The 12,762-nt window shown below is 45.6% G+C and overlaps 1 protein-coding gene across 1 annotated transcript in view; it reads right to left on the reverse strand.

Annotated features, from left to right (window-relative positions):
- Window positions 1-6,239, reverse strand: part of LOC107106181 (zinc finger protein 91-like) — a 17,448-nt gene extending 11,209 nt beyond the window's left edge. The window contains exon 1 of the mRNA XM_015406291.1: window positions 5,115-6,239. Within this exon, the coding sequence (XP_015261777.1) occupies window positions 5,115-6,239 (1,125 nt within the window). The remainder of the gene's footprint in view (window positions 1-5,114) is intronic.
- Between the last annotated feature and the right edge of the window lie 6,523 nt (window positions 6,240-12,762).

The following is a 12,762-nucleotide window of genomic DNA, read 5'->3' on the forward strand; positions in this document are numbered from 1 at the left end:
CCCCCCCCTCCCCACCAATGTCTTTGTCCCGGGCTCCAGTTTACACGTGGAGACTTGGCCCCCAGGACAGAGTGATGCTCACTCATCCCGGGGAAAGATCACCCCGTTGGCAGCAGGCTTTTAAAGGGCCAAATAGTAGAGAGGGTTGATTTACCTGAAAGACCAAACAGGCGTACGGAAGCTGCTTGAACTTCCTCCAATCTCCAAAGGTGCTAAAGAACTGTGAGCTAGCTCACCCTAACTCAGCTTAGAGGGAACAGTGCCCCTGAGGACGCTGTCCTCTCCACACCCAAATCTCCAGGAGTTTCCCAACCTGGATCTGACAACCCGATTTTGGAACTTGTGAGCAGCCTTGCCCATCACTTTCATAAAAGGGCAGGACTCAGATTTCTTTTTTGTGTTTTTTTTGTGTGTGTGTCCTTTTTCAATTTTGGGTTTGCCTTTCTATCAAAAGGGCCCTGAAGAAGAAGAGAGGATTTGTACCCCGCCCGTCACTACCCGAAGGAGTCTCAGAGCTGCTTACAATCTCCTTTCCCTTCCCTTCCCCACAACAGACACCCTGCGAGAACCTTCGAAAACTGCTGGTGAGAGAATAGCTCTTAGAGAACTGTGGCTTGCCCAAGGTCACCCAGCCGCTGCATGCGGAGGAGTGGGGAACCAAACCTGGTTCTCCCAGATTAGAGTCTGCACTCTTAACCACTACACCAAACGGAAGACTTCTGACACTAAAAGGAAAATGTCCCACTGACAAGGAAGAACCCTTGAGGGCAAATTTAAAAAGCAGACGTGGAAAAACCACAAGACTTTACACTGAAAAGCCTTTCCCTCAAGGGCTGCAGCACAGATTCAGGTCCCATCTGGAAGGTTTGAAATCCCCTCCGGCTTCTTTGATTTAAGGAGGCATTTTAAAGAGTGGCTTCACACCGCTGATGAGAACTAGAAACCTAAAAGAAAAGGTTTGCATTCTTGCCCTGGCTAATACAATGAGATAGGTTGTAGGGCTGTTAACCCCAGGTTGGAAAATGCCTGGAGATTTGGGGGTGGAGACCAAGGAAGGACCTCAGGGAGCCATAGAGCGAACCCTCCATGGGGGTCTCTTTTCTCCAGTCCTAGAGCATGGGTGTCAAACTCATTTGTTATGGGGGCCGGATCTGACATAAATGAGACCTTGTTGGGCCGGGTCATGTGTGACATAAAATGTAATGCCAGGTAGCGGAGATATATACTTTATAAAGGAAAAAAACACAAAGATATTTTTTTAACTTAAAATAAAAACATGCCTAAAACATTAGCACTCTTGCAATATTTTGTTTATTTAGCAGTACCTGATAACTGACACCGCTTGCTCTGAATTATCCCATCAAAACGTCTGTGCTGTTGCAACCTTGAGTATGATGTTCAAGTGTGTATCTGTAAGCTGCAAACCTACTTTTGATTTATCGACATTCACCACGGAAATCTCATGCTCGGCGTTCTGAGTCTAGGACCCAGGGGAAAACATGAAATGGCTGAGCGATTGAGAGAGTCTGGCGAAGCAAGCTATGATGCAGCAGCAGCAGCAGAACTGGAAGCAGGAGACGGCCAGTTCCACTGCGGGCCTGATGGAAGCCCTCCGGGGGCCTGATCTGGCCCCCAGGTCGCATGTTTGACACCCCTGGTCTACAGACTACCTGTAATTCTGGGAGATCTCTAGACCCCACCTGGAAAATGGCCACCCTACCTGCAGGTGACACCTTACATGGCTATAGATGTCCCAAGGGGGAAAGAGGGAGGCCCCAGGTGAGAAATCCAAGCAGCAGAGGTTTTGCTAACTCCAGGCCATGGCCCTCCTTCTCCATTGTGTGGCTCCAGGGCCGGCTCACCCACTAGGCAAACTAGGCATTTGCCTAGAGTGCAGGCCGGCCCTTAGGGGCACCAAACAGGACGCCCCTTCCCTCCCACAGTCCCACTCTCTCTCGCACCCACCAGTGCATGCTCAGGACGCTTACACCAGCCGGACCCTCGAAGGTGGGAGAGGGTGCGTGCCCTGGCCGGCTGGCCGTCGGGTAACAATAGGCGAGGGTGCAGGAGCGTGGGCAGATGCGGCGGAGGGTGGGGCAGCAAAGCAGCCTGGCGCGCAGACTCCCTCCCCCTCCTCCCTTTCATGGGCTATTTCCCGCCCAGGGGCGAAGGAGGGGGCAGGTCTGACAGGACAGTCGAGAGGAGGGGGTGGGCGAATACCTGGAGAAGCGTTGGCGACGCCGGCATTCCACAGCCAAATGCTGCTGGCTGGCAAAGAGGCGTGGCTTATGCGATAGTTTTTCTTCCTCCCCCTTTGGATCTATTTCTCCAAAGGCATCAAGGAGCTGAATGGGAAGGGTCACGTCTTAAAGGGGCGCATGGGCGGTGGCGGCGGCGCCAGAAGGTAGCCCCGCCTAAGGCGCAAAAAAGCCTGGAGCCGGCCCTGCGTGGCTCCTGGCATTTCTGCGGCTTTAGTAGCTAGCGTATTGTATCTCCGATGCACCTTTTCCTTGCCAGTCTTACACTTAAGTGTCTCCTTCTAAAGCTAGCCAATATGCTTCAGAAAGAATGGAGTCAAAATCAGTGATGAGATACCGAATTCAGTTCAAGGTGCTGGTTCTTACCTTTACAGCCCTATATGGTCAGGGACCTACATACCTAAGGGACCACCTTTCCCCACATTTCCCAGAGAGCACTAAGATCGGGGTCCCAAAACCATCTGGCCCTTCCAGGCCCTAAAGAAGCCAGGTTAGCTGTGACGAGGGACAGGGCCTTTTCGGTGGTGGCCCCGCACTGGTGGAATGAGCTTCCGGATGACATCAGGGCCTTCCCTCCCTCCAGGGAGGCGCCTCAGCCAGCAGAAGGAAAGAGAGGCTTCCCTTTGTCTCGTATATACGATTGAGGCAGCCTGGCCAGGAAGCGAGCTCTGGCTGGTTCCCTCCCTCCCCCTGGGAGGAGGAGAGGGAGGAGCTTCAGCTAGTGCATTACCAAACTCTCTCAATCGCACGGGAGAGGCTTATCTCTTCTGTGCGATTGAGAGTGTCTGGTAAAGGAAGCTGTGATGTAGCAGCAGCAGCAGAACTGGAAAACGAAGCAGGAAACAGCCAGGGCCTTGCGGGCCGGATTGCAGCCCTCCAAGAGCCTGATCCGGCCCCCGGGATGCATGTTTGACACCCCTCCATTAGGGTTTAACTGAGCAAACTTTCTGAGAAACATATTTCTTCCAGTACAATAAAATACTTGAGTTCAGACTTCAGATCTTGTGTCAGTAGCACAAACATCAAACTTTTTAGAGATAATTATTTTATTTAAAATAAAGCAAGCTCTTTGTATTGGGCAAGAACTTGACGAACAGGTGAAAGTTCATCATACAAGTACAGAAAAAGGCATGCAATAAAAAACGTGTCTACCAACGTTTCTCATACTTAGCTGAACTCAAAAGCACGACAATTCTCTAACATTTAGGCAAGTCTGTTTTAAAGTTGATAGGCAGAAGGTTTTTCTCATTGGACGCGCCCAGTAGAAAGCTCCATTCAATCCTTATGCAACACTTTTGTTAGAGGTGAGAGAGGAAGAAAACTTTTGAACGTGTCATTGTCCTCCAAATAAAACAATTAGACCCTAAATGATTGTGCAAATGAGTAACTATACTAGGTGAACTAGAATACATCTTGATAACTGCTATTAAATTCTTAAAGCAAAGTTATAAGACAAAAGACAGCAGTCGTTCATAACTCGAGAGCAATAAATCTCCTATTTTTTTCAGTTACACTAATTAACTATCAAGTTTCTGAACCTTTGGTATTTTTCCTAACCATGATTTGAACTGTACAGAGTTTATGATGAACGTCAACTGGAAAAATACCCTGACCCACAAAGAAGAGAGGCCTTCTATATACCAGGCCATTACATTCCAATAAAATGTTAAATCTATAATAAACCTATAAAAACCAGAGAAATATGAATAATCAAAAAAAGAGGAAAATCTATATAGTCCCATCGCTACTACAGAACTGGAGAATTCATGAATATTGGGGGGGTGGAACCAAGGGAGGGTAGGGTTTGACGAAGCGAGCTCCTCAGTGGGGTATAATGCTATAGAGTTTATCCTCCTGAGCAGCCATTTTCTCCAGGGGATCTGATCACTGTCGTCTGGAGATCAGGGGGTACTTCTGAGACATCTCCAGGCCCCACCTGGAGGTTGGTAACCCTGGCTGTGAATGGAAGATTGGCATGGCAGCGTTGATTTGCGGGTGCTTTAGGTTGTGGGGAGAGGGGACTCACTGCTGGGTGAAAGGAAGTTTGGGTATTTTTAAATGCGTCTGTGCGTGCTGTATTTTGGGGTGGGAGACTGTGGTTCTGTTAGGGTTCCTTCCATCCCCTATCCAGTGTTCCATCGAAACAGTGTCCAAGCAGTTGTTTTAGAGGGCTAATAAACAACACACACACACCCATCAGCAAGTACCCTGTGACTTTTAACTGGTAATCATGGACACAGACTTTAAAAGGTGTAGTGTTTGCTGGCCTAGAGTTGAGAAATGACCAGATCTGATCCTTACCTTTCATGAAGTCGATCAAGGCATAGTGTAAATGGCAGGAAAAGGGGGCTGCCTATTCAGGTAAAATAAAGCCGTTACGGAGAGGCGGGAGATCACACTCCACAGGTGTGCCACACAGCATTTTCTGGCAGAACTTTTGATGCATGTTGGTTGATGAGACTATTGGCAAGAATGCTAACAGGCAAACTTGTGACCACACAGATAGAAGATTTCCGGAGAATGAATTACAGGGTTGGTGTGTATTTCATGAAGACTTGGTGTGCATAAAAAACTAATTTACGTGACAGTCAGATGTAGTTCTGTTTGCAACTTTAATGCTAGTAGCTCTTTTGGCTCACAAACTAGAACTTTTGCTCACAGCACTCCAAAGCTTAAAGGGAAACACTGCTTTAGGCATTTATGTGGTGTCTCCCCTGCATGATTTTTTTGATGGGAAGTAAGGCTTCTAACCTTACAGAAGTTCTCTCCACACTACAGGCATTTATACGGTTTTTCTGAATGAATTTTCTGATGGACACAAAGGTATGAACTCAAACGGAAACTTTTTCTACACACCAGGCATTTATATGGTTTCTCCCCTTTGTGAATTCCTTGATGGCAAGTAAGGTTTCCACTGTGACGGAAGCTTTCCCCACACTCTGGGCATTTATATGGTTTCTCCCCAGTGTGAGTTCTTCGATGGGAAGTAAGGGTTCCACTCCTGCTAAAGCTTTTTCCACATTCCAGGCATTTATATGGCTTCTCCCCTGTGTGAATCTTCTCATGGACATGAAGGTGCGAACTTGTCCTGAAGCTTTCCCCACATTCTAGGCATTTATATGGTTTCTCCCCTGTGTGAATTTTCTGATGTGTACCAAGGTTTGAACTCTGACTGAAGCTTTTCCCACACTCCAGGCATTTGTAAGGTTTCTCCCCTGTGTGAATTTTCTGGTGAGCACCAAGGTTTGAACTCTGACTGAAGCTTTTCCCACACTCCAGGCATTTGTAAGGTTTCTCCTCTTTATGAATTCTTTGATGTGAAGTAAGATTGGAACTAAAAGTGAAGCTTTTCCCACACTCCAGGCATTTATATTTCTTCTCCTCTGTGTGAATTCTTCCATGGGAAATGAGAGCGAATCTGTCAGTGAACCTTTTTCCACACTGCAGGCATTTGTATGGTTTCTCACCTGAGTGAATTCTTTGATGGGAAGTAAGACCGGAATTATGACTGAAGGTTTTCCCACATTCCAGGCATTTATATGGTTTCTCCCCTGTGTGAATTCTTTGATGGGAAGTAAGAGTGCAACTGTGACTGAAGCTTTTCCCACACTCGAGGCATTTATATGGTTTCTCACCTGTGTGAATTTTCTGGTGAACACCAAGGTGTGAACTCCGACTAAAGCTTTTCCCACACTCCAGGCATTTATATGGTTTCTCCCCTGTGTGTGTTCTTTGATGGAAAGTAAGGCTTCCACTGACTCTGAAGCATTTTCCGCACTCAAGGCATTTATATGGTTTCTCCCCTGTGTGTGTTCTTTGATGGGAAGTAAGGCTTTCACTGAGTCTGAAGCATTTTCCACACTCCAGGCATTTATATGGTTTCTCTCCTGTGTGAACTGTTTGATGGGAAGTAAGATGGGAACTCTGCTTGAAACTTTTTCCACACTCCAGGCATTTATATGTTTTCTTTCTGTTACTCATCCTTCGTTGAATGTTAATAACTGATGTTTCAATGAAATTTTCCCTGTTTGCTGTACCCTCATTCCTCTTGTCTCCTTGACATGTTTTTTGCTGTAGAGAGTCACCCCCCTGCAAAAGACCGGAATTATTCCTCCTTTTGGGTGGTTGTTTTCCCTCCTCCTTCCTTGCTGCATCCCAATATTCAAACTTCTCTTTCACATCTGAATATGTATCCTCTTTCTCCATCAATTGGTGTTCTTCCGCTCCATTCCCTGACTGCCACACATCTCCTGAGCTGAAAGAAAGGGATACCTGGTGTGACAATATGACACTTTCCACAAATACCTAATTTTGAATCAAGTAGCATCTTAAGACTAACTAGGTTTTCCGAGTATACGCTTTTGGAGTCAAAGTCCCTTCTTCATATTTGATTCAGAATGGAGATCTCTCAATCTTAATATCCCTGCTAGAGGGTGGGAGGAGTGTTGCAACAAAAAACTCAGGATGCAGAGGTATCATGCACATTGCCATTAGCTACATTAGCACAAAGGATAAATGCTTAGAGGCAGAACAGAAAGGCTTCGGGGCAGAAAACTGGCATCTGTGAGATAAGAATCTTATGTCCCTGTTCAGTCCTGGTGGGTTTGTTGTTCTGAATTTCTCAATGAACTAAAGTTCAGCAATCATGCATTTTGATTTTCCTTGACGCTTCCCTGTTTAAGGACTGCCACTCTTCAGTCCATTTATTCTTTTGTGCAGGGACTGACCTGTTTGCCTAGTAAACAGAGTGGAAGGCCATTGCTGCCATTTGCTGGCATATACAACCAAGGAGGATAAAAACTGAATGAACCTGAGATGGTATGGCTGCTGCTGTTAGGTCATGTGACTGTGTTGCCCAAGTGAACTTGAGGAAAGAGGGTATTGCTGGATGTGGACTCAGATTCTGTGCCCATGTTAGGAAAGGTCTTGTTCTGTTGTTTAAAGTTAAGAGGCAAGAAAAGGTTTGCCTCCCAATGCCTGTGAGAGAGGTGTATCATCATCCAGCATAGGTTGTTGATGATGAACTTAACTGGTTTTAGCTGAGAGCTGGATGTGACCACCAGTAGTGAACGTAAGAACATAAGAAGAGCTCTGCTGGATCAGACCAATTGGTCCATCTAGTCCAGCATTCTGTCTCACGCAATGGCCAACCAGTTCCTCTGGAAGACCAATAACGGCATAGAGGACAAGGACTTTACGAGGTAGAAAGAAGCAGGGCATGTCTTAAGAGAGGGACAGCCATTCACAGAATCATGGAATCACAGAGTTTGAAGGGGCCATACAGGCCATCTAGTCCAACCCAAAAACGTTTTATTAGAATTTTCAGTAAACGAAGTACAGGTAAAATAGTAACCGCCTAGGTAACAAGGGACACCATACTAGGACTGTGCAAATACAATGAGCAAATAACCTCACAAAGAGCCAACAAACAGTACTGGTGTCTAACAGATCCAAGAGGACAAGGAAGCAAGTCAACTTGTATAGGAATATAATTAACATAAGAGCATGTTGGTTTTAAACAAAGACCCCTTTTCAGAAACTACTTGTTCTGCGTCTATCTTTTCCAGGAAAGGGAACCATTTGTCTAGGGGGTCTAGAGGCTCTCCCACTAGCATAGAGCGATCTGAGTAGGCTGAAAATTTGGTCCATCTAGTCCAGCCGCTGCTTAAAGACTGCCAGTGAGGGGGAGCTCTCCATCTCCCTAGGTAGCTGATTCCACTGTTGAACAACTCTCCCTGTAAAAAAATTTTTCTCTAATGCCCAGCTGGTACCTTCCCGCCCTTAAATGAAACCCATCATTGTGAGTCCTATCCTCTGCAGTCCAATAGGAACAGCTCCCTGCCCTCCTCTAAGTGACAACCCTTCAAACACTCAAAGAGAGCCATCATGTCCCCCTTCAACCTTCTCTTCTCCAGCCTCTCCTCATAGGGCTTCTTGGTCTCCAGGCCCCTGATCGTCCTCATCACTCTCCTCTGCACCTGCTCCATTCTGTCCACGTCCTTTTTGAAGTGAGCCCTCCAGAACTGCACACAGCACTCCAGTTGCAGCTTGATCAATGCACTGTACAGCAGGACTATGGATTCTTGCGATTTGGACGTTATGCTTCTGTTGATACACCCCAAGATCGCATTAGCCTTTTTTGTCGCTGCACCACACTGGCTGCTCCTATTTAACTTACTGTCCACCTGTTCCCCAGGATCTCGTTTATTTATTTATTATTTAATTTATACCCCACCTTCCCCGCGAACGGGCTCAGGGCGGCTTACAGCAGAGGCTCAATTGCCAGTAAAACCGATAAAACAATCTACATTGATTCATAATAAGTTAAAAGCATAAAAACATAAGGTGCTAATCAGATCTACAATTCATTAATTACGATGGCGTATTAAGATGTCTCTAACCACTAGGTTCCAGCTCAGTGTCGTTCCGAACCACCAGATGTAACAGGACCGATGTTAAAACTGAGGGCCGGGCTCATTGATGATACAGTGGGGCAGCTCCTCATTGAAAGCCTGGTGGAAGAGCTCCGTCTTGCAGGCCCTGCAGAACTGCAGAAGATCCCACAGATCTTGTTCGCACAAGATCTTGTTCACACACAATACTACCCAGAAGTGTGTACCCCCCCTCCATTCCTCATTTCTTTTACCCAGATGGAGAACCCAGCCCCTTTCCTTGTTAAATGGCATCTTCTTCACGTCCACCCACTTTTCCAGTGCGTTCAGATCTCACTGAACTCCTATATCTTCGGGTGTGTTTGCTGCTCCTCCCGATTTGGTGTCATCTGCAGATTTAATGAGTAGCCCCTCCACACCCTCATCCAGATCAAATTTAAAAATGTTGAAAAGTACTGGGCCAAGAACCGAGCCCTGTGGCACCCCACTGGATACCTCCCTCCATTCAGATGAAATGCCCTTGACACCTACTCTTTGAGTGCGGTTCTCCAGCCAGTTCTCTATCCTAGAGTCCAGTCCACAGTCCTCTAGTTTGCCCAACAGAACATCATGGGGAACCCTGTCAAAAGCTTTACTGAAATCCAGGTAAACAACATGCACAGATTCTATGATTCTATGCAAGACTAGATCTAATGGGTGGAAATTACAAGGGAGTCGTTACCGGCTAAATATCAGGAGAAACTTCCTAACTGTGAGAGTGGTTGACTGCTTTTAACCTAAGGAACATTTTAGTGGGAACATTTGGCTGTACAATCTCAGAAGGATATACAGTTGAGTTGACCAGAGAGAAGTACTACTGGAAATGTGACTGCACTGGAGGCTTCATTTGTATTTTTGCATTTCTTTTCTTTGCCCAGTGGTTAAACTTTGGAACAATTGGTTTCTGGTCTTTATTCCATATATGTATGATTGTATGTATTTTTGTATATCAGCCAACATGTTCTGTCTGTATTAGACCTCTGAGGAAGGCCTGTAAAGGCCGAAACGCGTTAGGTCTATCTTATTAGCCCTTGTATGTTCTTATATTTGTATATGAGGTAGGAATGGGCCCTTGTTTGTTATTTTAATTTATGTTGAATAAATACATGTATAGTTTTGTATGTTTCATAATTAGATTTTTAGAGTTGGCCCTCTTTTATTCTTAACTAACCTTTTTAGGTTCTGAATTCTAGGTTTAGGTTCAGTTTTTTTCCCTTTTTTCTTCATTGCCCTTCCAACTCTTAAGATTCTGTGATTCTACGCAAGAATTCCCTCCATCCAGGAAGCTCATCCCTCGATCAAAGAAAGAAATGAGATTGGTCTGGCAGGACCTATTGGGGACAAATCCGTACTGGCTTCCCCGTCTGAACACAGGTTTGGACGTAGGGCAGAGGGTCTGAAGAAATATCAGGAGAAACGTCCTAACTGTAAGAGTGGTTGAGCAGTGGAACAGCCTGCCTCGGGAGGTGGTGGATGCTCCTTCGCTGGACGTTTTCAAGCGGAGGCTGGACGGCCATCTTTCGGGTATGTTGTAGGGCTATCTTTCGGTTATGCTCCTGCGGAGTGCAGGGGGTTGGACTAGATGACCTGCAAGGTCCCTTCCAACTCTTAAGATTCTGTGATTCTACGCAAGAATTCCCTCCATCCAGGAAGCTCATCCCTCGATCAAAGAAAGAAATGAGATTGGTCTGGCAGGACCTATTGGGGACAAATCCGTACTGGCTTCCCTGTCTGAACATAGGTTTGGACATAGGGCAGAGGGTCTGAAGAAAGGCGCAGATGGAGAAGAAGGTAGTTTTTTTTCCTGGGTTTCCCTATGCTCAGATGACCTGGTGGCAGCCAGGCTAGAGGGATGTGTTTTTTTCCTTTCTGGGTTTCCCTATGCTCAGATGACCTGGTGGCAGCCAGGCTAGGGATGGTGGCAGAGTAGAGACTGGGAGGGTGATAGAGATCTGGCAATTGCTTAGGGCCACCTAGTGGATGGGATGCCACTCTGTTGGCTGATTCTTTTAGGGTGCTGCTAGGGACAGAAGGCAGCAGAGGAAGAGAAAGACCCGACACGAGATGGATTGACTCAAGGAAGCCGTAGGCCTCAGGCTGCAAGAACTGAGAATGGCTGTTAACGGAAGGACATTTTGGAGGACATTAATTCAAAGAGTCGCCATAAGTCAGAACTGACTTCACAGCCTTTAACACACACACACACACACACACACACACACACACACTCAGAGGCCAAGAATTCAGTGTCCTGGTGTCTGGGGAAACCACCTCCAGTGTCTTGGTTGAGAGTCCGGTTCTGTAACTGATTAGATGGCATTATCTGACCTGTAGCTTGTGGCAATTAGATGGGGAGCAGGATTTCATTGGGACAGTGCTTGGCTGAGACACAAAGGAGGGATGAACCTGTGGCCTAATTGCTGCAGAAATAGTGAAATCTGGGTGGGTTTCTTTCCTGCCCTGGGACCTCTGGGAAGGAGATACAGGGGGCCAGCCAGTCTTTGGGTTGGCTGAGGGGCCTCGAGGGCTGCCATGTTTTGGGAAGGCAGGTGGAAGCAACCATCAAGGGGAACAAAGAGAAACCAGCCCTTGACCAGATGAGACAGGACCGGCCACATGAAGAAAGGAACTGAACGGCGAAGATTATGGAATGTGCTGAAATGGGACAGATTGACAAATATATTAAAAGGAGAAATGGAAGAAGAGTGTATGGGACAATGGAGGGCGTTTTATTTTATTTTATTTTTTTAAATAAATTTTATTTTCATTATAAAGTAGGATACATAAAAGTTCAGAATAATGACAATAGTGGCAAACTTGTATCAAGGTAGGTAACATCAAAAATCAGAAAAAATACAATTGCTTGTTTCAAAAAATAGAAGACTATACTTTCCACTCTAAAATCAAGGGGTAAAGCAAAGATCAACAAACTTTTGGCATAAGGGTGCTAACTAAGTATCCAGCATATGTACAACTAGCAAATCAGTTAAATTTTTGCTGCCAATGTCGGGAGATGGTTTACATCCATTCCCTAAACTGCTGCCAAGAGGAGGGTAAGAAATCTTCTGTTGCTAAGAATTCCAATAGTGCTCTGAGTTTTATGAATGGGTCCCCCGGGATACTCATTACAGGCTTTTCTATGGGTTTGGGGGTTAATCTATTAAGTTTGTTGGTAACTGAGTCCATAAGGAATTGGTCCCACAACTTTTGATACCAGAGACCCAATGTGGGAGGATTTGGATCTTTCCAACAAGTAGCAATCGCTGTTCGTGCAGTATAGATCATAACATCCAAGGTCTGCTTATGTACATGTTTTTCAATATGAAGCGGCCAATGTTTAAGGAAGAGGTTTTCAGGATCCATTGGGATTTCAAGGCCTATAATTCTGTGTACCATTTGTTTTATTTCTTCCCAAAATTGTGCTATTTTATCACATTCCCACCAAGAATGGGCAAATGTGCCTATCTTATCACAGTTTTTCCAACATTTAGGTGAGACTGTAGCATGCATATGGGAGAGTCGTTGAGGGGTCAAGTACCACCTCGTTAGTATCTTAAAATCTTGTAGCTCTCGTGGAATAGAATTTGGATAAGGATTTTTGGTCTCCCACAGTTCCTTCCAGAAGTTTTGATCCAGTTCTTTCTTACAGTCTTTTTGCCACCAACTTTGATAAGGTAGCGTCTTTGGGGCCTTGTTTGTGTTTAGTAAGTGGTAAGTTGCTGAGATCAGTCCCTTGTCTGTGTATTCAAACAAATGAAATAAAAGTTCTAAATCAGTTTGTGGTTGTCCCATTATCTCTTTCACGTTTTTTTGCTCCGTGGCATGCTTAAGTTGTAAGTATAGATACCAGGGTACCACACTTCTCAGCTTATGGTCTATGGCTGCTTTAGGTAATATACCTTTTTTGGAGGTTATATCGCCATACCTAGTCATTCTAGCTGCTTTCCACTTGTCCAGGTGTGCCGGAGCCACCGCATCTCTAAACCAGGACTGGGAGATAAACGGTAAATACCGAGATATCGGTGGAAGTAAAGATTCATACATTTTCTTCCATAACGCTAACATTGGTTTCA

This window comes from Gekko japonicus, unplaced genomic scaffold, assembly GCF_001447785.1.
Source record: "Gekko japonicus isolate JY-2015 unplaced genomic scaffold, Gekko_japonicus_V1.1 scaffold1578, whole genome shotgun sequence".
Lineage (NCBI taxonomy): Eukaryota > Metazoa > Chordata > Lepidosauria > Squamata > Gekkonidae > Gekko > Gekko japonicus.